At 47.8% G+C, this 25,996-nt stretch overlaps 1 protein-coding gene across 1 annotated transcript in view; it reads left to right on the top strand.

Moving 5' to 3' along the window:
• The first annotated feature begins 21,760 nt into the window (after positions 1–21,760).
• Positions 21,761–25,996, top strand: part of LOC133956724 (immunoglobulin superfamily containing leucine-rich repeat protein 2-like) — a 4,385-nt gene continuing 149 nt past the window's right edge. The window contains exons 1-2 of the mRNA XM_062391998.1: positions 21,761–21,887; positions 22,958–25,996. The exon at positions 22,958–25,996 is cut by the window's right edge and continues 149 nt beyond it. Coding sequence (XP_062247982.1) covers positions 22,967–25,063 — 2,097 coding nt within the window. The 5' untranslated portion in view covers positions 21,761–21,887; positions 22,958–22,966 and the 3' untranslated portion in view covers positions 25,064–25,996. The remainder of the gene's footprint in view (positions 21,888–22,957) is intronic.

Raw genomic sequence — 25,996 nt, 5'->3', positions numbered from 1 at the left:
GAGAGGAGGAGAGTGAGAGGAAGAGAGAGGAGAAAGGAGGAGAGTGAGAGGAGGAGGAGAGTGAGAGGAGGAGGGAGGAGATTAGTGTTGAGGCCGTCAGAGACAATAAGAGATAAATCTGATTCCTGATCAGTTTCTGTCTGAGGCTGTTTGACTTGAATGAAATAGAAGTGATGCTAGGACTGGAGCAGACCTGAGATCAGACCGGACTCACATCTGAGGAAGCTTCAAGTTGACTTTTACTGTCATTCATCCTCATAGAAAGTAAACAGCTGAATGAAATGTTGTGTCTCAAAAGCCTAAAATCAACACACAAACATACAACAGTTATAAAAACAAAACAAGAAGACAAAGGTGTGTGTTGTTTATGTAAACACAATAAAAAAAGTCTCCTGGATCGTCCAGTTATTAAAAATTATTCATAAAGCTTTACAATTTTGAAATATGTCACATTGACACAGCGCTTTATGTTTCCATCACCATTCATTAAGGGAAAACTTGTGGTTCAGTGCCTTGGCCAAGGACACTTCAACAGGGATCGAACCATCAACCTTCTAGTTAGTGCATGACTCGCTCTACCTCCTGATTCATTTTTAAGGATGAATAAAGATGGACGACACATCTCCTCTTCCTCCCACTGCACAAAACTGAAGCTAAAAAAATATCCTGGATCCTGACGCTGCCGTCTTACTGGTGACGTCACTGGGAGCTCGTGTCTGTCTCAGCTGTCAATCAAAAACTAAATCAGAAACATTAACAAACATCAGTGTCAGCTTGTTTTTTCGTTTGGTCCATGTCCCATCCACTACCATGGAGGAGGTAGGATATAAGACCTGTACTGCTGTTAGCCACCAGGGGGACAGCAAGATGATTTGAAGGAACTTTAAAGGAGCTGTCAAGTCGTCCATCTTTATTTAAAACACATTTTATCCCAAAGTCAGTGATAATTTGGCACCAAAAAACTAAATATTTCAATTTAATTTGGTGTAAGTTCTTGTATCCACACATGAAACAGGTATATTATACGTCAGACAGGATATTGACAGAATTACAAAGTGTATTCAAGTCAAAGATTCCCTGTAAATGAGGTTTTCTTCTTCACAAACTTTATTCTGAAAGACCACCGTGCTGCTGTCAGGGGGTTTTGAGGAGCTGATGTGTTTCGGTGAGCGAGGGGGCCAAGCGGGCGCCGGCGGCCTCGTGTCACCGGCTCCTCCCCCGCGAGCTGGAATTCACCTGACATTTCCCCATATACTTAATTGCCATTCATTCTATAATAGAGCACATTGTAGTCATAATGGCAGGAAATGTCAAGTCGGCTTTTAAAGGGGAGGAACCCGGCAAATTGCTTCGCTTTTAGATGAAAATACACACGTGCGTTCTGGGACGAGGACTCGCCGCCGTGCGATGCCGCTTGTTGACACGTGTGATCTTCTTCCTGATTCGCCGGGACCAGAGGTCGAGCGTTTGAACTCCCTCCCCCGTCGGCTCAAAACACATCATTTACCCGGCGCTCTTGTTCTCGAGGTGAGGGAGCTGCTGACACGCCGCTTTAGCTCGACCGGGCTTCGTTATTCGCCTCCGTGCATTTGTGGTGTTATTGTGTGTTTTGTCACCTCTGAAGTCCAAACTTTTTGACACAGATGACACGGCAAAGGACAAAGAAATTATGATAATAAACACTTTAGCTCAGTTTGAGCTTATGAGCTGTAATTACAGAACAAAGGTTCAAGCTGCTGCAGGTTAATGTGATTTGTGTGGAACCTTCAGTGTCTGAAGCCTCAGCGGAATTCATCTCTCAGATCGTCCAGTGGGTAACTTCTTCTTTTTCTCCATTGATCTACACAGATATGAAGAATATAATACAATATAATGTGTGGATTCAATCTCTGGAATTAAAGGCTGTGTCCAAAATGACACACTAACAGTGAATTCATCGTTTTGTGAGTGAATTTTTAAAACCCGACTCATCGTTTCCCAACCGAGCGATATAGACCATCATGCATCTCTGGCACTCCTTCTTGTTCTTATCCAGATCTGAATTATCATGAGGACAGTTTTATATCTGCTGGCAATTTTCACAGAGCGATTTAAAAACCGTCTGTTTTAGGAATCGTCCCTAATAGTTTCTTTTTTTGGAAGAAGACAAATGAGTTGTGGTGATAAAACCAGTGGCAAACAAGTTTAATTCTACATTTAAAGATGCTATTTTTAAATAAAAGTATATATACCTAGTGTGAAATAAACACTTTAAGAGCCCATGTTGTTGTTGTTGTTGATGAGAAAATGTTTTTTCTTTGGCCGATGAGCTCACTTTACAGTCCCACATAGAAAGTGAGCGAGGGAATGATTTAAAAAACATGGAGGTGGGAATAAGTGTTCAAAGTCATTTCAAGATAACAGTTGAGAAGTGTTAAACACAAAAGGGGTCATGAGGAGGAGGAGGAGGGGGAGGAGGAGGGGGAGGAGGTGGAGGAGGAGGAAGATTAAATGACATTCAACTCCGAGGTCCACCTTGGCCACCTGATTGTTCCAAAATGAGAGCAAAGCCCGACCGAAGAATGAGAAGAAAAAGAAAGAGCAGGAAAAATCAATAGAGTGCAATTAAACACAAAGCATGGCTCTGTGGAGCTGAGGGGAATTTGTTATTTATTAAATTCACTCCTCCACCTCCATCACCTCCAAACCCCATAACTGGCCTCAGTCTTTAATGCATGAGCTGACCCCCCCCCCCCCCCTCAGGTAATCTGACCTTTGTGGTTCGGACAGGACTGAAACGATTGTGAGAGAAGACCCGGGGAAGTCGGAGTGTTTCTCGCTCATCGACCCGAGGCTCCGCGAGCAGCTTTGGTTCTTGAGACTCGTCGTGGAACTTGGCTGGAATATCACTATGACCACTGAACGAGCTTAAAGTGCAAATCTGATTTCTATTCTCAGGTCAGACGTGTAGTGTCTGAAGCTGCAGGTTGAGGAGCAGAAATCACAGAGACAGATATCAGCAAAGGCAGTTTGATTCAGGAGATCGTTACAAACGCCTGATAAGTTTCCAGACTCTGTAAACAAATATGGACGACGCGTCTCCACTTCCTCCCCGTCCAGAAATTAAGCCAAAATATCCTGGATACAAAAGCAAACATAATCAAGAGTCAAGTCCACACGGCAGCGATCAGGGTCCCGACCAATCCTGTGTAAGTTCTGTGTGGACACCTGCAGGACTCTAGACCCGGTTCACCTCTTCTGATTATTGGAGGAGATAAATAATCCTGAAGTGTCCGAGGTTTACAAAATACAGGTCTCAATTTGTAAATATCAATCTTGGACAGAATACCAAGCAAACGAGCAACGGCCAATGAGAGTGAACCGAGTGGGAAGCACCGGATGTTGTTTACTTTTATAGCTGCGATGAAAAACAACAACAACACCTTTCCAGCTCCGAAGCTTATTCCACTCTTCTCAGCCGTGGCTTAATTCACACACGAGCTGACGATGGTTTTCTTCTGAAGTCACGTTTGATCTCAGGTCTCTGCAATGGCCACTGGGAAATCCACAGCTTGTGGCCAAATCATTCAGTGTTCTCCAACATCAGTTAAGAATATGAAAATCCTCCGGTGTGCACTCGGCCTCAGCTGTCAATCACAACGTCTCAGCCTGTTTTTACTTCATCAAATAACCAAACTTATCAGAAACTTGAAACCTTGAACAAACATCATTGGGACAAGATCCAGCTAAAGTGACAGAACCGAGACTGGACCACAGCTGGTCTTTCAGCAGGTGAAGCTCTTGACGCTCCGGCTCTGGAGGTGGAGACTGACACTAGAGTGGTTGTCCCTTCACGTCCTCGGGGGACAGAAGACACCGGAGTGGACGGGTCAACAAGAGGAGAAGAAGAAGAAGCAGCTGTTTTTGAGAAAAACACTTTATTTAAAACTTATCCAAGGTTTGAAATACTTTAATATAAAAAAGGGTCAAACCTCTTTTAATTTAAATGTATAATTAAATGAGGAAAAAAAAAGGAATATTTCCTCAGAGATTCAGACACAAGGACAAAAGCAGAGTGGGTCTTTTTCTTTCCTCTGATGATTGTGTGTGATTGACGACCTTGTGGGAGCATCTCTATACATTTACACACACGCACACACATACACACACTCACACACACACACACACACCTGACCTCCACAAAGCACCATCTCCAGAGCTCCCCTCCTCTACCTCCCTCCTCCCAAAACCCAGAGGAAATTAGAGGCCTCGTGTCGCTGTTTTCAATGGACCTTGTTTCTATTCTTTTCTTCCTCCTTCCCCCTTTCTCCATCTCTCGCTCTCTCCATCTCTCGCTCTCTCTCTCTCGCTCCCTCCATCCACCTCTGCCGGTGAATTTGATCCAGGCCCGGGATGGCGAGGCAGGGCGAGTAAATGAAATATTGATCCGCTGCTCCGTGGCCTTGCCTTCACCTTGTCCCGCGCGCTGAGTTACCGACTCTTCCGTTCTGCTTGTAATAGGAATTATTACAGGAGGCCGGGGCGAGTAATTACTTGGCATGGCGGAGAGGGTGCCGGGGAGGGGCCGCTGTACATTCCCTCTAAAGAAGTTATTTACCGCATTTGCTACCTTCAACCCAGCCCCCTCTGACCACCCCCCCTTGGCTGCGGCCATGTCTTTCTTAACCTTAATTCAATTCTGTTAACCGTCATTAATCATACGAGGCGTCGAGGGGACGTTCATCAAACCCCGGCTGAACCCGGAGGCCGTGGGGCTAACCGGGAGAACACAGGGATAATGTCAGGGCTCCTGGGTGTTAAGGACTCTGTGTGTAACTTGGCTGCTTATCATAAACACCAGGATTTCAAATATGTAATGGAGGCACACTGGAAAATTACTAAATGAAGTGCACTTAACATTCAGTGCACAAAGATCTCTTGATATTTGAGTGTGGCGCTGTGAACACTCTTGTTCTTCAGTGAAAATGCAACACAAATGGAGGAAGTGCAAACTAGGACGGGGACATGTCAGGGTAAGAGAGAAGACAACATGTAGCCAGGGGAGGATGAGGGTGAGTAAAGCCCTGACATCAAAGTGAAGGAGCGTGTTCTACTCTTGTGAGTTGTGTAGGTTCTTCAGTGAATGTGTAAGAGATCAAGGTCTGAAGTTTCTATCAAAAGTCAGTTATGAGTTTTTGTGCGTCACGCAAAAGACAACACAATGGACAAACTTTGGAAATTCAAATAAGATCCGTAATATTGATTAAGTCATTTAAAATTTAAATCAAATCTATTTGGTAACAACGATTGATGTGATTACAAGTTTGAAGTTGAATCTATTGACTTGTGTTCTTCACTGTTAATAATAATAATCGTTTTTCGGGGGGGAAATATCCACTGTACTGCAGAATGTCAGATTTAGAAGTTAAGAAAACTTATTTCCCAAGTTGATGATGAAATCTCTTTGTCAGAGTTGAAGGTAAACGTCTTCACCCCCCACTCCCTCATCCCCCCCCCCCACTCCCTCACTCTCTCTAACTCATTGCTTCATGTCTTCACTCTCTCTAACTCATTGCTCTCTAACACACTTGTCCAGTAGATGAATTGTGAATTTTTTTACATATTTCACAACATTCCAGAAAACCAGAGCTTCTGCTCCTGTGCAGAGAAGAGAGTCGGGGGCGGGGGGGGGGGGGGGGGGTGAACACCTGCAGCAGTGACCTGCTGTTGTGTCAGACTCTGATGTATTCCTGCGTCGAGTCCGGAGGAAGTGGCCGTTCGTTTGCGTGACAGATCCGCGGCGGTTGCGTCCTTGCCTTAGCGGTGGCCCGGGTGCTGGGTGATGTCCCACTGCCTCAGACAGCGGCTGAAGGTCACCACTGATGGACCGGAGGAAGAGGCAGTGATCCATCCTGGGACGAGAACAGGCCTAACAAGGCTTTAGGAGGGGGGGGGGGGGGAGTTAGAACAATAAGTAACACAAAGACTATTTAAGATAGTTTTCTTCTGGGAACAATTGGACCCAAAACAGCCCAGAGAACTTTCTCAGGAATTCTCATATTTTATATTTATATCATATTTTAATGAAATGTGTTCTAAAAAATATCATCGTTCATCCTGAATTGAGTTTACAAAAACTTTATTTGATTTGTGTTTGCTGTCTTTAACCTTAATTTGACAGAGAACTGAAGTTTCAATAAATCTGATCATGTCGTTTTTAGGTAAATAACAATTTCAAGGGGGTGAAATATTTAACTTGGATTCCATAAGAAGAACCATCTGAATGCACCATGAGCCTGAACCTACTTGGAACACTGGGTCTGTCATTTATTTCTATAATATTTAAAATATTGCAAGAAACTAATATCAACAGTTTTGTTAAATGTGTGTTTGTGTAAAACAAAAGAACAACTTGAACTCCTCAAACTTCTCTGTAAGTCTTGAACGTGGAGAACAGAGCTTCCCTCCGGGCGGCTGCTGCCTCAGGACCCGGCGGACGCTCTGCAGCCCGGCGCTCTCTAACCAGATCAGACCCAGCCCTCACAGATTCTATTACTCCACCACTCTATTACATTACATCTCCATTTACGAAGCTTAAGCAGCTCGGAGCACGGCTGGGGCTTCGACCTTGTCAAAGAGGAGAAACTCCGACCGGGGGGGCGAACGAGAGCGGGAGGAGAGAAAAGATGGAATTAAAAAAAAAAAGACACGGGCTGAACTGTGGGAAGTGTGTTTGAGAAGATTGAGGGAGGAGGGGGTGGAGGAGCGAGGAGAAAAGAGGAAAATGGAAAATCGATAAGCCGCGGGAGCAGGAGGATGAAGATTGAAAGATGATGTGGATGGGATTGGGGGGGGGGGGGGGGGGGTGGCATTTGAAAGAGATTGCGGAGTAGCTTAGGACGTCGATGCCAAAGGTCGTCTCTGTGAACGTATCGACGGGGGGGGGCGTCAGATGTCGGGCGGGACAGCGTCCCCCGGCTCGTCTCCTGAGACGCTCATCCGGGGTCAAGGCTTCCCGACTTCACCACCGTCCTCTCCGGATATTGAGACGTTTCCATTTTCCTTCTCCTCTGATGTGACAAAGTCTCAGGATCCAGTGGTTTGACGATCAATCCGCCTCAATGTCCACGAGGAGGACGAGGAGGACAATCACTTTGTCAATGATTGAACTCTGTCAAGGTGAAAGAAAAACAAGTTGACGTGTCGCCTCTCGCTCCGAAGACTCCGTCCTTGGCTGTTGTTCCGAAGTCACTCGACAGACGAGGAAAGAAAAAAAGCAATTTGTCCATCAGGAACAAAAAAAAGGAAGAAACGAGCGATTCCTTTGATTTACCTGCTCGCTCCTGTTCAGGGTTATAGAGACGTGGAGGAGGAGGTGGAGGAGGTGGAGGAGGTGGAGGAGGTGCAGGAGCGAGGGAAGCTCTTTGTCTTACTCCAGGTCAGAAAGTCACCGCGCTCGTAACCATCAGTGAAGCACGATGGTCCTCGAAGCTTCAACCTGTTGGATTGGAAAATGAAAAAGATGGAGGAAGCAGCTGAAGGGGAAACGCTCCATCTCTCCAAACGGTTTCATGGAAATGGGTTCAGTGTTTTTTGAGTAATTCTGCTGAAAAAAACAACAAACGCCTTTTTAACCATAACATCACTATTTGGTCGGTTATTGCTTAAGCCCAGTTCCCACTACACAAAGTCCTGTGATCAGGAGTCTTGGAGTCAGTGCGTCCACGCTAAACTGGGGAGGGGGGTCACACACTCATTGATCTTAGACCAGGAGAACCCCCCCCCCCCCCCCCGACTGGTCCCCACACAGTGACTGAACCTCCTTTCTTTTGTCCGAGCCTGAGACACTGAGATAAAAGTACAACTATCTTCTGACCTAAGTGTCACGACTCTACGGTATAAGCTGTGCAGTGCTTTTACTTTGAAACAGGCACAGGAAGTGGTGCAAGTGGCGTGAAATGAAATGCCAGACGTACCACGATGCACACGCACCTCCTCACGCATCCACTCTGGCCTGGATGTAAAACAATCAGGGGACACCTCACCACTCCATGTACCTTCACCAACTCCCCCCATCCCAACAGGAGGTGGGAGTGTGATTGACGGCTGCAAGTTGACGAGGAGCGTTTGCAAAACTCTTCAGCGACTCACCAAGTGGAGCCATAAACTGCACAGTGAGAACAAAGGTGTGAGATGTTCTCCCACGTGCTCAGGGTCCATGTGTCCTGCACAAGGATGAAAAACACCGTCCTCTGTTTTCTATCTGCTGAACCACAGAGACAGAGACACCGCAGCAGACCCCCCCCCCCCCCCGTTCACTCCGAGGGGATCAAGTCACGTGGAGGTGTCTGGATAAAGAATGGCTGGGAGACTTATGAATAATTCTCTATTTGTCAGAATGAGCAATCGTAAATCAGAGGCATCCATCGGTGATGGTGATGCATGCCCCCCCCCCCCTCCCCGGTCCTCCCAGTGATTATAACTCTCATTTGGTTCTCCTGTTACATGACTGGAGAGCGGGCCAGTGCTCAGGGCGTGCATTACTTACAAACTAATGTACCCACACAGCACAGATACACAATCACTGCGCCCTAATGTTGCCTGCTGCTCCATAATTCGGCCATTATTTGCCAGCATATTGATGTTCTCTCATCATGTTTGGTAACTGAGGGATGACAAACAAACAGTCGCCTCTCTCTCTCTCTCTCTCTCTCTCTCTCCTCTCCTCCCCTCTCCTCTCCTCGTCCCTCGCCCCTCGCTGCCTTGCTATTTCCGAGGCAGACCTAATGAATATTTCCCTTTGAGTGTGAGAGTGTAGAAGAAAGACAGGTCTGGGTCTCCTCTCCCTTTGTGCCGGCTCCTCAGAGGGCGGAAATGTGAGAAGCATGAAAAGGCTGCGAGCCAGAGGAGCACATACGGTGTTTTGGCATCTGCACTTCCTCCTCTCACCAAATCCTCTCCGGTCCCCAGAGGATGTCCAACAACATGGCACAGAGCCGTGATGAGGAGGAGAGTGAGGGAGTGATGCTAACGCTCGAACGTCTCCGCCGATCAGGCCCGAGCTTCTGATGAGTCTGCAGATAATCGGGGGGGGGGGGGGGGGTTTCAAGTGAGAACACGTCACAGAATAAGAACGAGACAAAGACACGGAAGCGGTTTGATGTTGAAAACGTGCACAGGAGAGAAAAGGAGATGTTTATCTCGCTGGGTCGAGACGGCTGCAGCTTGAGAAAACACACGTTCACTGCAAAACACAACACAATTAGGAAAAGCTCTAAATCATTTTGACAACATGCACTGCAAATACACACAACGCAACCCAACTGACAAACCTGCTGCAAATACACACGACACAACCAAATACACACAACGCAGCCAAATACATCTAACGTCTAATTTACCTTTAAACAATCTGACCATTTAGAGAGTTAATGGTTTTATAGAGCAGCAAAGATGTGACAGCAAATCTAATATTTGCTAAAAGTCTTAACGGTGCTGTCCTCCTGCAAACAGAGACACAGAGACACATGTGGATGAAGATGCCCTGCAACAGAAGACTACTGCTGCTCCTTTGCTCTCATGTGTTCTATTTGGATTATCAACTTCAGAAATAGTATGATAGCATGAAACAGCTGCACAGTATTATCAGAAAGTTCATGAAGTTCATGAAGTGAGTTAAGTCAGAGAGTAAAAGATGAACTCCCAACCTGTGATAGCTTGTTCTCCACTGGGAGACCACAGTGTGTTAGAGGACACGTGCAGGAGGAGGCAGGAACAAAGACACATTCACACCTCTGTCACTCATTTTGAATGTTATCCATAATTTAAATTATAGATCTATGTAAACTGGTCTCTGCTGCTCCGGCTGCTCGGTTCCCGTGGCCACGCCTGGTGTGTTGACTCTGATCAAAGGGGCTCCGGCGGGGAGATTACCCAGCGAATGAGCACTGCAGCCTGGGCACAGATGGCACATGCGAGGTTGGAGGCCCAGGGCAGGAGCTGGTGAGGGAACTGGGCGCGATGCGGGCACAGTGCTGTGGTTGTCTGGAGAGAAGAGCCCCGGGCCACTGGCGCTCCGTCCAAATGGAGGCAATCTTACAGCCCCTCAAGGGAATGGCTTGCAAATGTGTCCATTCCCTCCTCGCAAGGAGCCTTCCTCCATCGCCTCCATCTGATGTATGAATGGAGGCGAACGGGAGCGGGGGTAGAGAGGAGAACGGGGGGGGGGGGGACGGATGATGCGATGGAGGAGAGGCAGGCAATCTCTGCATGCCCTTTGAAGCTTGTCTTATGGCTTTTCTCTGTCAGGTCTCTCTCCAGGGACTCGCGGGGAATCTGGCTCTGGAAGGCATCCACACTCTCAGAATCCAAGTTCTGAGCTTTCAGCCTGGACAGACTCTGCGTGTAGTCAACAGCTCTCAACAGGCGCTGGGACATCCAGACGTGCATTAGTGCGGAGACAGGGACACGTGAACCAGGCATCTGAACATGGGAGAAGATGCTGGATGTAGCTAAAGTAAAAACCCATGTGCAAAGGGCTGCATGAACTTCAAACTCCGGTTGGGTAAAGGACAACGTAGTATTAGGACGAGAAGTCTCATTAGGACCAGAGACCATCTGCCGAGAACCTGTCCACTTCCTGTTAATGCACCGAGAGGACAGTAGCAAGACCTTAAGTCAATGGAATGAATGGAGCTAAATGGTTAAAATTACTATTATCACCTGCTTCAAGGCAAAAGGGTCTGTATTTTACTTTTCAATCTTGGCAAATTGGTCAACATCCAGAGTCCAGAGTCCACAGTCCACAGTCCAGAGTCCAGAGTCCAGAGTCCAGAGTCCAGAGTCCAGAGTCCAGAGTCCAAAGACCAGGTTCAGACCGAGAGTCAAGAAATAAATAAATATGTGAGAAAGACTTGGTGCAGACGGCCTCTCAGGATTTTAATCTGTTACCTGGGAGCCAGCGTAGGTGAGGTGAGAGCCATTCAGTTGGTTGCAATCTGCAAAGTCACCACTAGATGCCACTAAATCCTTCACACTGAGCCCTTTAACACCTGGTTATATCTATGCACAAAAACAACTTAATTAACAGAAGATAGTAATTAAGGTTGGAAGTTTGGGAAAAACCCTGATCCTTGTAGGGGTTGATTCTGATAATGTTAAATTACAAAGATTCAGAGATTGAGACACTTTGCTCTTTAGTTTTACAGGAGGAAACATAAACTGTCCTCATGCCTCAATGATCCAATCCTGTTCTGAAGCAATATAAAACAGAGACGATTTGCAAATCCTCAGGATCAAGCCAATAAATCGTTCCCTTTTCTTCAATGATCTAAACGACTCGCTGACTGTAATTTATTTCCTGTCACGTTAATCATTTAATCCTTCTTTTAACACGAAAGTAAACGTCTGAAGACGAGTCTGAGATGTTTTCTTTAATTCTTTATGAATGTTCACCGGGGATAAAGTGTGAACATGGAACATCTGGGCCCTGGTTAACCCCAACTCTCACCCCGAAGGACCTGTGGTTTAAAATCCTACATTTCCCTGCTTGTGTTCTGCGTCTGAGCTCCAGTCTCCTCTGGTCTCCGGTCAAAAGCCTATCTTTAGCCTGCTGCGTGATTGTGGCAGGCTCCGGAGGCCTTGTTCAGTCCCCTAGTGCAGAACTAATGTGCTTCAGATCAATAGCAGCTCGGGGGCAGGCTGAGCTGGAGTCGACGCAACAGCAGCAGCAACGTGGCCACTGCACTCACACCCTGGCGTCCACCGGCGGGGGGGTGAGCTCCGAGCTTCCCCACGTTCAGTCTGCTGCCGCTGAAGGTTTCGAAATAAAAGAAGAGAACGTTAGCAGCGGAGAGAGAGAAGGGAAAGGTGAACTCTCAGTTTGACATGTTTTCCTCTCCGGCGTCCGCTCCGATTGTCTTTCCTCCTTTCAATTTCTCCGAGGCAATTCATGTTCGGTATTCTTCAGACTCGCTCGGCACTAAATAGTCTTATCTGCGTCCGCCCGGCGATTTGTGTCCAGCGTGTCGGAGACGATTGTTTTCGGAGGACATCACAGGCTGATGGACGGATACCAGCCGCGTGCCGACTCCTTGTCAATTCTCCGAGCGGCGGCGTGCGCGTTCACTCAGTGTTATCAGGCGGGAGATTGATTTCTGTGTCCATCTTGTTTGCCCTTCCCTTTGTGTTGCAAAGCTCAATTTAGAGGAGCCTCTGATGTATTGACGCGAGCGCCGTGAATTACCCGGCTAAAAGATGCAAGCGCACAGAACGCCTCGTGAGGAACGGATCGGTTCTGTCCTTCCATCGGCGGCGGCGGCGGCGGGTTGTTGGCGTTCAGGTCACGTCCTGATGGCGAGGCAGCGTGTGATGTGTCTCAGAGATGAGGCCGGTGCTTGGCAGCCGAGCGTCTGACTGCAGCAGCACTAACTAGATCAAGCCGCAGTAAAGTAGGTTGTCAATGGTGAGTAATATGAAGCAACTATTCGCCTCGTGGCTAAGCTTCTGTTTTTTCTCGACTTGCAAACGCATTCATCACAGAGCGGCACAATAAGTGAGCACCATCACCCCGCTCTCCCTCTCTCTCTCTCTCTCTCTCTCTCTCTCTCTCTCTCTCTCTCTCTCTCTCTCCCCAACCGTCTCTCTTTATCCACTCTCCCTCCATAAACCCGAACCTTTACTTCATTACCTCGACAGGCCGTTTGCAGGCTCGACTGCTGCACATCTAATTAAGAAACTTGCTTAATTAAAAAAAGGAGCAATAAGCCTTTAATGGTGACGGGAAATAATGACTACGCCGGTGAGGGACCCAATAACGACCAAATGAAATACTCGTGCAGTGAGGGGATGAGTGTAAACATCACCGGGGCCTCCACTCGTTCCATCTGCAGCCACGACCTGCACAAACCTCCGCCAGCTGCCACTGTTGTTTGGTCGGGGGGGGGACAAATGAGATAGTTAGTGGCGGTAATAGATGTGGCTGTAAAAGCGACCGCAGCCGGATTAGCTGAGCTGCCTCGCCCATCAAGCAGCGAGCCGAGCATCAGCCGCTAGAGGCCTTGAGGAGCGGCGGCACGTCTCCGGCATGCAGACGAGCAACCGGCTAAATGCCAACGGGGCGCAGTCATTCATCTCCCTGTTAGTGTTTCACGACTGTTGGTATAATCTTTCATTCACTGGGATGTACGGGGAGCTCACTTGTTTTGAAGGGTCTAATTTTTGCCCTTAAAACAAAACATTTAAAATCCTGTGAAAACGAGTTGAACCTTTAATATGAGGGTCGGAGTCCGATTTCAGCTTCAAACTTTTTAAAATGGACACAGATTCACGTCCGTAAATATCTAAGTGTCACCGCCGATGATGTAAGTTTGCAGGAGGTCCCACTTTGCACAAATCTGACTCCATGATTATGAAAACTGTGATAGTTGATCAGGGTTAATAAATACAATATGAAGGCTCTTATCAAGAATATCGAACTAAAAATACAGAGAAAAGAATTGAAAATTTAAGAAAAGTTTCATCTTTAATGTCACAGACTAAACATAATTTGTGGAGATAATCAGTTGTTGTGTTGTTGTGTTATTGTGTACACACACACGGAAAACCATACTTACCCTGCAACTCTTTCTTATTTTACTACATTATCTCACGTCAAGAATAGAATTCATTTCCTTTGGTTGAATCAGAGAAAAGCACGAATGCAAAGATCTTCTCCAGGAGCTGATCTCTAAGTTTGTTCAGTTTCCTCTTGAAGGACATCGATCATCACGAGAGCGACTCCAGAGCGGCTCCTGTGTCCGGCCTCCGATATAAACACCGGCAGCCTGACTCGTGAATGCATGTAAATACCTTCATGAATGCTAATAGCACATTTACAACATGAAGCATGGCGCTCCAGAAGGTGAAGGAGCCGGAGCGGCCGTGCGTTAGCTGCATAACAGATGTTCGTGTCAGGCTGTAAATTTCCCCGCACAAGGCCGGCGACTCTGCCGCGGCCTGACCCAGAGCCGGAGAGGAGGGTGAAGGGAAGATGGCGGAAGTCAAGGATGAGTGTTCTCCGCGGGCTCGGGTTCAGCAGCTCTGTGTGTAGAGATAATCGATGCCTGTCTATCAGAGCGGGGGGGTTCTGAGGCTGCAGTGCCGAGGTGGAGTGGGGGGGGGGGTGTAACAGCATCTCGGTGTGAAACGGCTGCAAAGGTCACGAGCTTTCATGCATGAGGAAAGAGGCCACACTGGTTCCCTTTTTAACCCAGACCTTGAAGTCAGGGCGATGCCAGTGGGCCCAGTTCCTCACGTCACCACCAGGGGCATGAAACGAGGGGAAAGCTAAAGAATCCACCTGGAACTCCAGTCGCACAACGTGCTGCCTCTGATTTCATCCTGCGGCACAGACACTTTATTGTGTTTCCCTGTTTCTGCGTTGATTCAATGAACCTAAATGAGATGAGACACTCTCATTCCCGCAGGACAGGACAGAGCTCTCTCTCTCTCTGGTGGAGTGGACTCACGTGACTGAGAGGAGAGAAGAGAGAGAGAGAGAGAGACTGGGAACGCTCATGCATCAAGGTTGATTCACCGCCGCTCGTGTAAAATGACTTGTCACTCATTAAACTGATCAGATTTTGGAGCCATGGCAGCGTTTATTGATAATTTGAAATGTCGTTTCAGCTCCCTACACACACACACACACACACACACACACACACACATACTCACACACATACTCACACACGCCTCAGTTACAAGACTTGAAGTTGGATTTTATTCTAGATTATGTGAGTTTGTGCTTTTTCAGGAAAACATTATTTGGGGAGAAAACAGATAAACAAATACATAATCAGCCACATGAGTAATACAAATAAACAACATATCGTTTTTGAAATTCAGAAACATAAATAAACAGATTAACATTTCATTTTCTTTCCGATCAGGAATAAGCAACATGCTCTTCTTATCCTCACCCTAAATGCTAACATGCTAACGTAACCCGCTCATGATAGCGGCTCTAAATAAAGATGGACCTCTCGATCGCCCCCTGGTGGCTGGCTGCAGTAGAAAGTCACAAACCCCCCCGAACTCCTCCATGTTACCAGATGAGACAGTGACAGGACTTTAAAAACGTACATGCCACAGATTAATTATTAATAACTATTAGTTAACTATACATTTCTCTAGTCGGTTTGGTTTTAATCAGTTATTTGATGCTATGAAAATGGGGGTGACACAGCCAACTTTCCAATAAGCCCTGTGGCTCTGAATATTAATGCTAACACATTAATGTTCGGCAGTTATGATGTTTACCAGGTTCCCATCTGACTTTAGCGTGCTAGCATTTGCTAATTGTGTCTAAACCCAGCAGGGACGGATTTCATCCACACTTCAAATTTCGTGATAATTCAACAGTTGAGATGTTTCAGTCCGACCCAATTAAAACATGCAGCACTGGCTGGAAACATGGTTTTAATTAATATGAACTCATCTGCCTGCTTCTGTAGAACAACATGTAAATGATGAAATTAATGAGAAATGCAGGTGATTAAATGTAAAAACACGTGTTCCTGTCACTCTCATTGGGATCATTGTTTTTTTAAATTTCATTCTGTGGTTGATCTGTCAAACTGGGAAGGAACCATCTCATGTTTTCCTTCCTGGTTTCTTTCCCCTTCCTCAAAGCACCGGGCGACTCTCCTCCTGCACCGCTCGCCCGGCCGCCGTCCTCCTCCTCCGTGATGAACGCCCGGCCGCCGTCCTCCTCGTGTTCCGAGCGTCTGATGAGCGCACGCACGATGTAGCGCTAATGGGTTTGTGAGTGCTGTTTTAATTTCCCTCGTGGAGGCCGGGGCGGCCCGTCCTCCTGACCCTGGCGTGTGTCCGACAGCCCTTCCAGAGCTCAGCGGAGAAAAACGGCCTTATTAGCCCAGTTCATTAAAACCATTAATAGTCATGAAATGAGAGGCACCAGAGTCCAAAAGGCTTAATGCGCCATCCATATTAATTAGACGCCCACAAATCTGAAATGAGGGAAACCGGGGCTGCTGCAGCTTCTGGCCTACACACACACACACACACACACACACACACACACACACACACACACGGAGATGCACATACATGCCCACTGTGGCATAACCTCCTCACAACCCCCCCACCCCCCTCCCCTCCCCCAACTGTCACCATTCGCTACCCTCCTGTTACTACTCCAGATTAAATTCCGTTTTAATTAAAACTGATCACATTAAGAAACTGATGTGGTTAATTAACTGGACTCCGGTGGAAGCGGCTTCCTCTCCATCCGACGGCTGCGGTGTAAAACACTTCCCATTGGAGGGGAGAGGTGCTGGATGTGATACCCTGCACCGCTCGCCACCCCCCCCCCCCTCCCCACCGCCTCCCAGTCGCCCTCGCTCCCCTCCCCCTCCGAGCACAGCCTCTCTTTAAATGCACTCCCCACACCCATCCGTCTTAACAAGTCGTTTAGACTCATTTTCAGGCTTCAAGGCTCTTAATTCAGGGAAAGTATCTGCCGGCCGGGTGAGTCCACGTGCTGTGATTTCTCTTGCATAAAGAAATTTCCTGGAAATGTCAACGCATTTAAAACGTGCTATCGGCGGGGTGTGGCTCTTTAGTAGCATCTAGTGGCAGCTGCGGGAAACTACAATAGAAATAGCGACGTAAACGGCAATTTGTTCAGGAAAAACCTTGTTGTGGTTTTCATCAAAACTGGCAGAATTCAAATTAAACACATGCAATGGTCCCGATTTGTTGGTTTCCACCACAAATGTTGACGTTAAAGATTAAACACACAGGGAAAAATGGTATTTGAGGAGTTGTCCCAGCAAATACCCGGGGCCCAAAGATTGTTTACAGGGCGCTGGCATGTTGAGTTTCACCAGGTAATACACAGAGTGTGTGTAGTTTAGGAGATCTGGAAACCTGGATTGTTCACATCAGACACACACATGTCCAGATGTGTAGCTCACCTCAGTGTAGCCGGCGTCCTCAGGATGTCCTCACGACTCCAACTCGATGCTGTGGTCTCGTCTGTCCGGTGCTAATCAATCTGTTCCTCTCAGTCCATTTGATCATCACTGTGGCTCACAACAAATACAAATTAAAATGCACACAACCCTAACACAACACAACACAACACATGCAAAACTGGAAAAATTCTACAATTCATAGGTGGAGGAGGCTCAGAGCAGCTCCAGGTGAACCAGGGAGAGTTGATCAGCTGAGAGAAGTCGGACAATTCTCTCTCCCTGGATTCATAAGGGCCACGAGAGGGAGATACATGAGGAGACACACAATGAGACACACAAAGAGACACACAAGGAGACACACAAGGAAACACAGGAGGAGACACACAATGAAGAACCTGAAATGTAATCAAAGCCGGTGTGTTGTTGTGGTCTTGAAAGTTTCAGACCTGAGTGTGTGTGGCATGGATATGTGGGAGTTGTGTGAACAGCTGAGTTCACGTGTGTGTTTTTACTCGGTTAGAAAACTGATCTACAGTCACTGAATAAACTTTTAGGATTATGTCAAGTTTAATTTGAGCAAAACTCCATGTTCGATATTTCTGGTTGTACTTTTGATTCAGTGAAGGTGACGTTAACTCCTCCTCCTCCTCCTCCCCCTCCTCCTCCTCCTCCTCCCCCTCCTCCTCCTCCTCCTCCTCCTCCTCCTCCTCCTCCTTCTTTGACTTTCTCTCTCTCCATCCTTCTCACCTTCCACACACCTTCTCCCTTTTGACGACTTCTCCTTCGTGCTCTCTCCCTTCTCTCCCAACCTCCCTCCCAGTCTTCCTTACTCCCTCTCCTCCTCTTCATCACTGCCTCCCCTGTCTTCCTCGTCGGCCTCCCCCCCGACCTGCAGGGCGCTCTTGCTAGCACTTAGAAGTTATGGTTTGTGGCGGCTGAGCTGACAGCGCTACAGCAGAGGGCGAGATAAGGCTGTGACCTCTCTGGCCGGAGAGGATGAGATGAATACATTTACGCCCTGTGTGATGGGAGGCATGGGGGGGGGGGGGGCGTCCCTGGACACCTGCCCCCCCCTCAACTAAATCTGTAGTATCTGTAACAAGGGCTTCAGACAGGAGGGATGGGGAGGGCGAGAGGGGGAAGGGAGGGGAAGACGGATAGAGGGGAAAAGGAAAGAGTTGGTTGGTTATATACGTGTGTGAATATATAACTATATATATATTTAGAGAGAGAGAGAGAGAGAGAGAGAGAGAGAGAGGGAGAGAGGGAGTACGGCTCCTCTTTCTCCCCAAGGCCTGATATCCTGATATTGGATGATGTTTCATAATCAAGGCCTCCTGCCACGAGGCCACGATTCATCACCCTGAATAGACATTCAGTGTGTGTGTGTGTGTGTGTGTGTTTGTGTGTGTGTGTGTGTGTGTTTGAGTAGGTTGTTGTGTGTGTGTGTGAGAGAGAGGGAGAGAGAGAGAGAGTGTTTGTACAGTACACTACACAAGTTCGCCTGCAGACATTTTCCAGGCTGCATATATTTTTTAAGAAGCTTTTTTATTTGTAATTTTTAAGAAGTTAATTACATTATTTTGAAAAGGTGAGATACCACAGACATAACGACAGATTCAACCGATTTTTAATCTTATAATCGTCAGAAACACACTGGACGATTTGAGCTGGAACCTCAGACCAGAGACGTCTTCTCCAGTTATTTTATGGCCTCAAACTTATGGAAACCAGTGAAGACCTGAAAACGCAGCTGCAAAGTTTCGCTGTGATTCAACGTGAGGATCAGTTTGTTGTAAAAGACACACAGACACACACACGTCCTCCAACTGTGTCTTTGTATGTGTGTGTGTCTGTGTGTGTTTTGTGTTTCTCCTTTGGTCATATGTGTGTGTACCAAGGGCATCATTTATCCAGCGGCCCAGAGGCCAACACAACTTGCTGCCAGTATTGATGGTTCCTCCTGCGGTACCTGTGTGGATTGGGGTCAGAGGTCACCAGTCGCAGGCAATCAGGAGTAAATGGAGCCTGTGTAACACCAGACAAACGGCTAAGAGCTTTAGAACAAAGCCAAGGCCGCTGTCCTGTGTGTGTGTGTGTCGTCTTATATATGTGTGTGTGTGTGTTTGTGTATATTACAGCGACAACCCTGACTCCCTTATTTCACTCAACCTCAGCCCCTGTAACAGGATTAATTCCCGTTTATTTCCCAGCGTCGTGACCTCGTTCATGATCCCTTCATCCTGCAGCGCTGCCGACTCCCCGAAAAACTCACATCGTCTTTCTGTATTTAACAAAATGAAACGACGGCTGTGAGAGACGCTCAGCAGCCAGAACACATCGACTGATCCGCTTCATCCCCTCGGTGAGGTTTAACACCGTCAGCTGCCCTCCGCCGGCCTCGTCCTCTGCTCCTCTGCTCACTGATCCACCGTCCTCCATCGTCTGGCTGCTCTCCCAGTCCGAACTCCCAGCTCCCCCAGCAGCTCGTGGGAGGTGGAAGGCGAGACCATGGGCAGTGGGACAAGTGTGTGTGTGTGTGGGGGGGGGGGGGGGGGGGGGGGGGGGGGCAGGTAGGGAGGAGGACACATATCAAAGATGAATTAAAGTCACTGATCCGCCCTGTCTTAACTCACTCTTACATCATCATAAAACATCATCCAATTCACCAGCCCTGTCGGAGAGGAACCACAACTCATTTGCATAATGCAGCGTCCTCACTTTGTTAATTCCCCCTCAACACGGGCTGGTTTTGGTGTTTAGACTTGTTCTCTCCCGCTCCGTGCATTGTGTGTGCACGGGTGCATTACACCGTGCCGGCATGTGGATGACTGTGGAGGATTATGGAGGTAAATGAGGCTCTCCAAAGCCCCCCCGAGCTCTCCACCATACCGCGGGGCATCGCAGGAGGAGCAATAGAAACACATTACCGCCGAAATCACATTGCTCTCCCCCGCTGAGGGGTGTGAGTTACCGGGGAAATGGATGGAGCACCCAGGGGGGGAGAGGTGGTGGGGGGTTCTGGTGAGAGTGGGGGGGGGGGGGGGGGGTGGGGGTGTGAGGGTGATGGCGGCGGAGGTGAGATTCAGCTTCGCTACCCGCTACACTCTTTTTTTGCATTTACTGCCTGTGTGAAATATGGAAGATGATTAAATTATTCCTCGACTGGATTCAGATGCAAAGCGACTGCACACACACACACACACACACACACACACACACACACACCTCATGCTTTTGTGAGTTCAAGTCTTAGACAGTAGATAAAGATGGATGACATGGACAGTTCCCCAAAAGTGAAGCCAGAGCGTCTGCCTCATTCTCCCCCTGGTGGCCGGCTGCAGTATAGCTCATAAACTCTGCCTCCTCCATGTCAGTGGATGAGACACGGAACAAATTACAAATCTGCATACACTTTAAATTTGTACACTAAACGGTTTCTGTCATTTCAGGTAGTTCTTATCGCACAGATGTCTGTTCAAGTGTTTCTGATAAGCTTCTTTAATTATTAAGTTTGAATTAGTTATTAGATGTATATTTGATGTTATCTGAAGTGTAGATCTTTATTCAGAAGTCTATGATGTTACATGTGAAATGATGTTAAAGAGTGAAATTATCCTTCAGACCTGTAACAATGTTTTATTTCGGTTTGTTTGTGTCTTTTCAACGACGTGTAGGAGAAGCTGTGGTTTCAGTCATGCTAGCAGCGAGCTAGCTCAACCGTCGGCGCTAGTTTATGTTAAGATGGAGGATGAGTCTGTGCTTCTTCTCGTTTTACCAAAAACTGAAGCTGAAATATTCCACCATCTTGTGTTTTCACATCATCTGCAGCCAGAGACCTTGATTTACTGATCGTGGTCGGGTTTATGACCTGTACTGCAGCCAGCCACTAGGGGGCGATACAGATGGCTGATTGATGAACTTTGCGGAGATTTAAACTCTCCCCATTATCCAATAATAATTCAAATTGTGTTTCAGTAAAAAAGACTGAAATCCTTCAGATGCCATGTTTCTATCCCTCAGATATAATTTCTGTTCACACTGACTTGTTCATCGTCTTCTGAAGATGTGATGTCTGAGCTGGAACTTTGAAGACATTTCTCTGGGTTGGATTGAGGTTTTGTTTGTGGAGCCTGACCCCTGGTGGCTCAGTGGGGCTGTGCATCATTTTCCCATGATGCATGGTGGCTAATGTGCACCCTCGTTAAATAATAGCGCCATCTAGTGGATAGAACCTCACTGAAGAGGCGGATGACATTTTTAAAGAAAAAACCCTCTGTGATATTTAATATTTTTCTAGTTTAAAAAGTGTTTTTCGCTGATTCCATGTTTCCTAACGTTCTAAATTAATAATTGTATTATCCGTCAGTCTGTTGACTAAGTTATCCACTGATTGATTGATCACCCAGTTCTGTGTTGAACGCTGGTTTCCAGGGTGAAGGTCTGATGATGCTGCAGCTGGAGCTCGAGTTTCCTGCTGATTGAAAACATGTCTCATCTTTTTAATATCAGACGCCACATTAGATTTGCAACCAGGCTACATTACTGAGGAAACGACTGGTCCCAGTTCCACACGAGCTTCCTCCTCCACTGTGTCTGTTCCAGTGAAACCACTCAGACGTCAATCACAACTCGCTCCAGATTTCACTGGTGATTTGCTGCCACCTAGAGGACACAGAGCGGCTCTGCAGGGTCCAGACAGATGACACATTCAGAGGCAGGAGGACGCGAGTGTTTTCATCATGTAGAAGCAGGCAGACAGTCAGAGAGACAGAGAGACAGAGACAGACATACAGAACAGACAGACACACAGACAGACAGACACACACCCACAACAGACAGACAGGGACAGACTCAAACTTCACGTGGCTCTGAGATGTCTGCAGTCTGACGCGTCCTGCTGTTTCCTCCAGACTCCAGAATCAAGAGGTGAGATTTGTGTCCTTCAGGTTCGTGTCCCTGACGCAGATTGGCCGGGTCTGGTCCTCTCTCCTCTTCCTCTCTCCTCTTCCTCGGCATCAGTTTTCACTGCGTCGCACCCTCGGTCAAGGTCTTTTGTCGAACTTTGCTCGTGTGACATACCGACTCGGACTCGTCATTAATCCGGTGTCGCAGACTGAACAGGGTCCAGCTGCTCGGAACCAGAATCCCACAGATCCTGGTTTCAGCACCAAGGACAGAGCTGCTGCGCAGTTTGGAACCAGGAGGAAGCGACGTCACTTTACTGCGAAGGATCCAGATGAGATGAGACTTGTGTCTGTCCTCCAGCTGTCGTTGGTCCTCTGTTGTCCTCACAGCCACGTTCACTCTGTTAACCTGTTCCCAGAGGAACCTGCTCACATTCCTTGTTAAAACGGAGTGCGTGGTGTTAAAGTTGTGTGTCTGAAGTCTTGGCAGTTTGTTTCTCTCACAGCTTCATGCACTTGATGTGTTTTGCAGTGAGAATGTGGAAAATCAGGAGCAGAAAGCTTCTCCTCCTCTCCCGTAGTGAACAGTTATAGTGAGAGAAATCCTGCAGGGTGAAAGAAAGAAGTTCAGATGAAGCAGAGCAGCTGTTAGACTGGATACCGTCTTACAGCGATGTTCCTTCTTATCCACTCCAGCCAGTTTTCTACATCCTTTCATAAATGTTCTGCAGGATTCAGTCGCTTCAGAAGGTTCCAGAGCAGGAGAACATGTCACAACAGGAACCATCTGCTAAAGGAAGCTTGTGAGGGAGAGAAGATGTTTCTTAAAGTGTCAGAGCACTAAATATCAACTTGTCATTTTCAAAAACATCCAGTTCACTAAATCAAACCTTGGATTCCAGTACAGCAGGAAACTGCAGAGTCAGGTTCTCTCTGATGTATCGTCTGCAAACAAAAGCTAAAGTTGAACTATTTCAGGCTTTATTTAGCTGTGATGATTTATCTTATTGATTAAATCAGCTGGTATTTTTCTGTATGAATTATGAATCATTTTAAAGTGTTTCATCTGACGGATGTGCTTGTGTTTCACAGGAGCAGAACATGGCCGCGGCTGACGCCCTCTGCTTCACGTTGTGGATCTCCACAGTCGTCAGCGCCGGGCTCGGCTGCCCTGAGCTCTGCAGCTGCCTCAATAGAAATGCTGAATGCTCCTTCAGAGACTTCACAGAGGTCCCCAGTGGTTTCCCTTCCAACGTCATCAGATTGAGTCTCACCGCCAACAAGATCAGCCTGATTCCGCGGGGGAGCTTCGACAATGTGATCCAGGTGACGTCCCTGTGGTTGGCCCACAACGGGATCGTCTCTATCGAACAGGGGACCCTCGCTCCTCTGGTTCATCTGCGTAACGTTGACATTAGCCACAATAAAATCGTGGATTTTCCCTGGGAGGATCTGCAGAACCTCACGGGACTGCATCTGCTGAGGATGGACCACAACGAGATGACCCACCTGCCGAGGAACGCCCTCTCCAACCTGAAAGACCTGAGGTCCCTGCGACTGGACAACAACAGGTTCACAACCATCGCAGAGGGGACGTTTGACGGTTTGGCGTTTTTGTCCCATTTGCAGATTAACAACAACTTGTTTGCGTGCACCTGCTCCCTCGACTGGCTCCGAGCCTGGATTTCAACGACCAGCATCTCGATCCTGGAGCAGAACTCGATTGTTTGTGAAAGTCCAGAGAAACTCAAAGGAGAAGTGATCGGAGAGTTCCCAGAGTCAAAGTGCAAAAGCCCAAATGTCACAATAAAAACAAATATCCATGACTCGGCTGTCGCAGAGGGGAGAACTCTGGTCCTGACTTGTGAGTTCAAAGGAAACCCGAAGCCCCTCGTGCTCTGGAACATCTGCAGCAGGAGCCTGAAGCAGGAAGTGGCTCTGTCGTTCACCGAGGACGACTCAGCAGAATCCAACGAGGACTTTGCTCTGTCCCATCATCGCCTCAGAGTCTTCAACAACGGGACTCTGATCATTCCAAGCCTGAGGAGAGAAGACGCCGGGAACTACAGCTGCTCGGCCACAAACGAGGTGGGCAGAGCCGACGACTCGGTGGCGGTGGCGGTGACGGCTTCACCGCAGCGAACGCCCATAGGGCAGTGGACCACGACGCCCACTCATATCCAATCACCCCCCACAACAGAGGAAACACCCGACTCTGACTCGGTGCGTCTGCCGGTTGTGAAGACACAAGACGTCCTGAGCGCTAACCCGACCGTCTCGTCCACTGGAGAGATCCAGTCTCCGTCTCACGATGAGGACACTCCGTCACCTGCCGGTCGATGTGGCCTGACGGCGAACACCCGGTACATCTCTAACCACGTGGTGAACGGCAGCCTGGAGGACATCAAACACTACACCTTTGACTTTGGCGTCATTGCCTTGGGGGTGTCAGAGACGGAGGCCACAGTGCGACTCAGCCCGCTTCTCATACCCCGAGAGAAGAGCGTCAACCGGGCTGCTCCGACCTCAGGGAGCCCCCCCGCCGACAGCAGTGAAGGTCATGACCTTTCAGACGTCTCCGTCCACACCAATGGATTGTACCTGTGCGTCTCCGCCGATCGCCAACACTCGGCCGTGCAGTGGTCGAGGATCAGAGAGGGCGTCAGCACCTACCTGTTCAGCGGGTTACGCCCCGGCACCAACTACTCCCTGTGTCTGACCTACAGGGGGGAGGACTGCGAGGTGCAGGTGCTGTTCACCACCAGGAGGAGGGTCCCCAACCTGCTCATCATCGTCTCCGTCAGCATCTGCCTCCTCACCGTGTCCACCGTGCCGCTGCTCGGCGCCACCTGCTTCCACCTGGTCTACAAGTACCGCGGCAAGACGTACAAGCTGATCCTGAAGGCCAAGGACCAGTGCCACATGGAGAGGAACCTCGCCGCCAACTTCCACATCCGAGCGCCGCACACCGACTCCCGCAGGAAGATCAACGGCAGCCAGCTGGACGAGGAGGAGGGGGAGAGCGTGGGCGAAGGGGGGGGCGACCCGGCGGACAGCGTGGTGACCGAGTCGCTCACTTTGTCCCAGTGCCGGGGAAACGTAGATGACTGCGAGGTCGGATCTGAGTTCAGTGATAAGTTGCCTCTGGGAGCTGAAGCTGTGAATATCACCAGCAACTTCAAATATCCCAATCAGTAAATGATGAGGGATTCTAATAATGATTCGTGGGTTGTTTGTTATTCGGTTACAAGGTGAGACAGGTTGAGTCTGTGGTCGAGGTTCTGTGAAGCTTTTGCATAAGCAGCAAAGAAATACTGGAGACTTAAAAATCATATGTATACGTCACTGAAAACTGACTCGTGCTCATTTAGTTTATTTTGTCTCATTCATGTAAACAACTTAAAAAAACGTCCATAAACAACAACTAGAAAAGCTAAATAACAACGAGCTTGTGTTCGGCTAAGAGCAAAGATTTAATTAGGATTATTATTCCGGGCGAGGCTTTCTTCTAATCGTGTGTAAAAATAGTGTCAAAGACTTTAAGAAATAAATGTTTGTTCTTTCTTCAGTCAAATGAAAAATGTTCCGTCTGGTAAATAAGAAGCTTCACGCAGCCGCCTGCCTCTCATATCAAATATAATATGAATATCGTAGACTAGATGTGAGCAGGAGTAACTGTAACTTCAATGTTCTAATAATCTGCTTCAAGCTGTGGATCTAATCTGTGGCTTTACTGTATCTTGAGAATACAATGTTGATGAAGTCTGTGTCTCAGAGACGGATGAGTCTCGTGTGCAGAGCTCCGTGTTGAACTGGGATCGATCCTATGGAGAGAGCTGTTTTCATGAGTGTTTGTTAAACCAGTTAAATTCAGTATCATCCATCACGTCCTCACCAGTAAAAGCCCCAGTGAGTGTGTATGTGAAGCTACTGGGCTTGTACCCAGGTCACGTGACCATCCTGTTGAGATAAACCTGCTTTTAACTGTGTAGATATCGAACACGCCCTCTAGTGGAATACTCCAGTAACAGTAGCATGTATACTCGTAGTAGAGAAACAAGTATACAAACTATTACACTTTTTCTTTGTGAACATATACTATACCTCCGTCCCCAGATAACCTGCATGCTG

Source organism: Platichthys flesus, chromosome 1 (assembly GCF_949316205.1).
Source record: "Platichthys flesus chromosome 1, fPlaFle2.1, whole genome shotgun sequence".
Classification (NCBI taxonomy): Eukaryota; Metazoa; Chordata; class Actinopteri; order Pleuronectiformes; family Pleuronectidae; genus Platichthys; species Platichthys flesus.
This window is presented reverse-complemented; position numbering and strand designations above follow the sequence as displayed.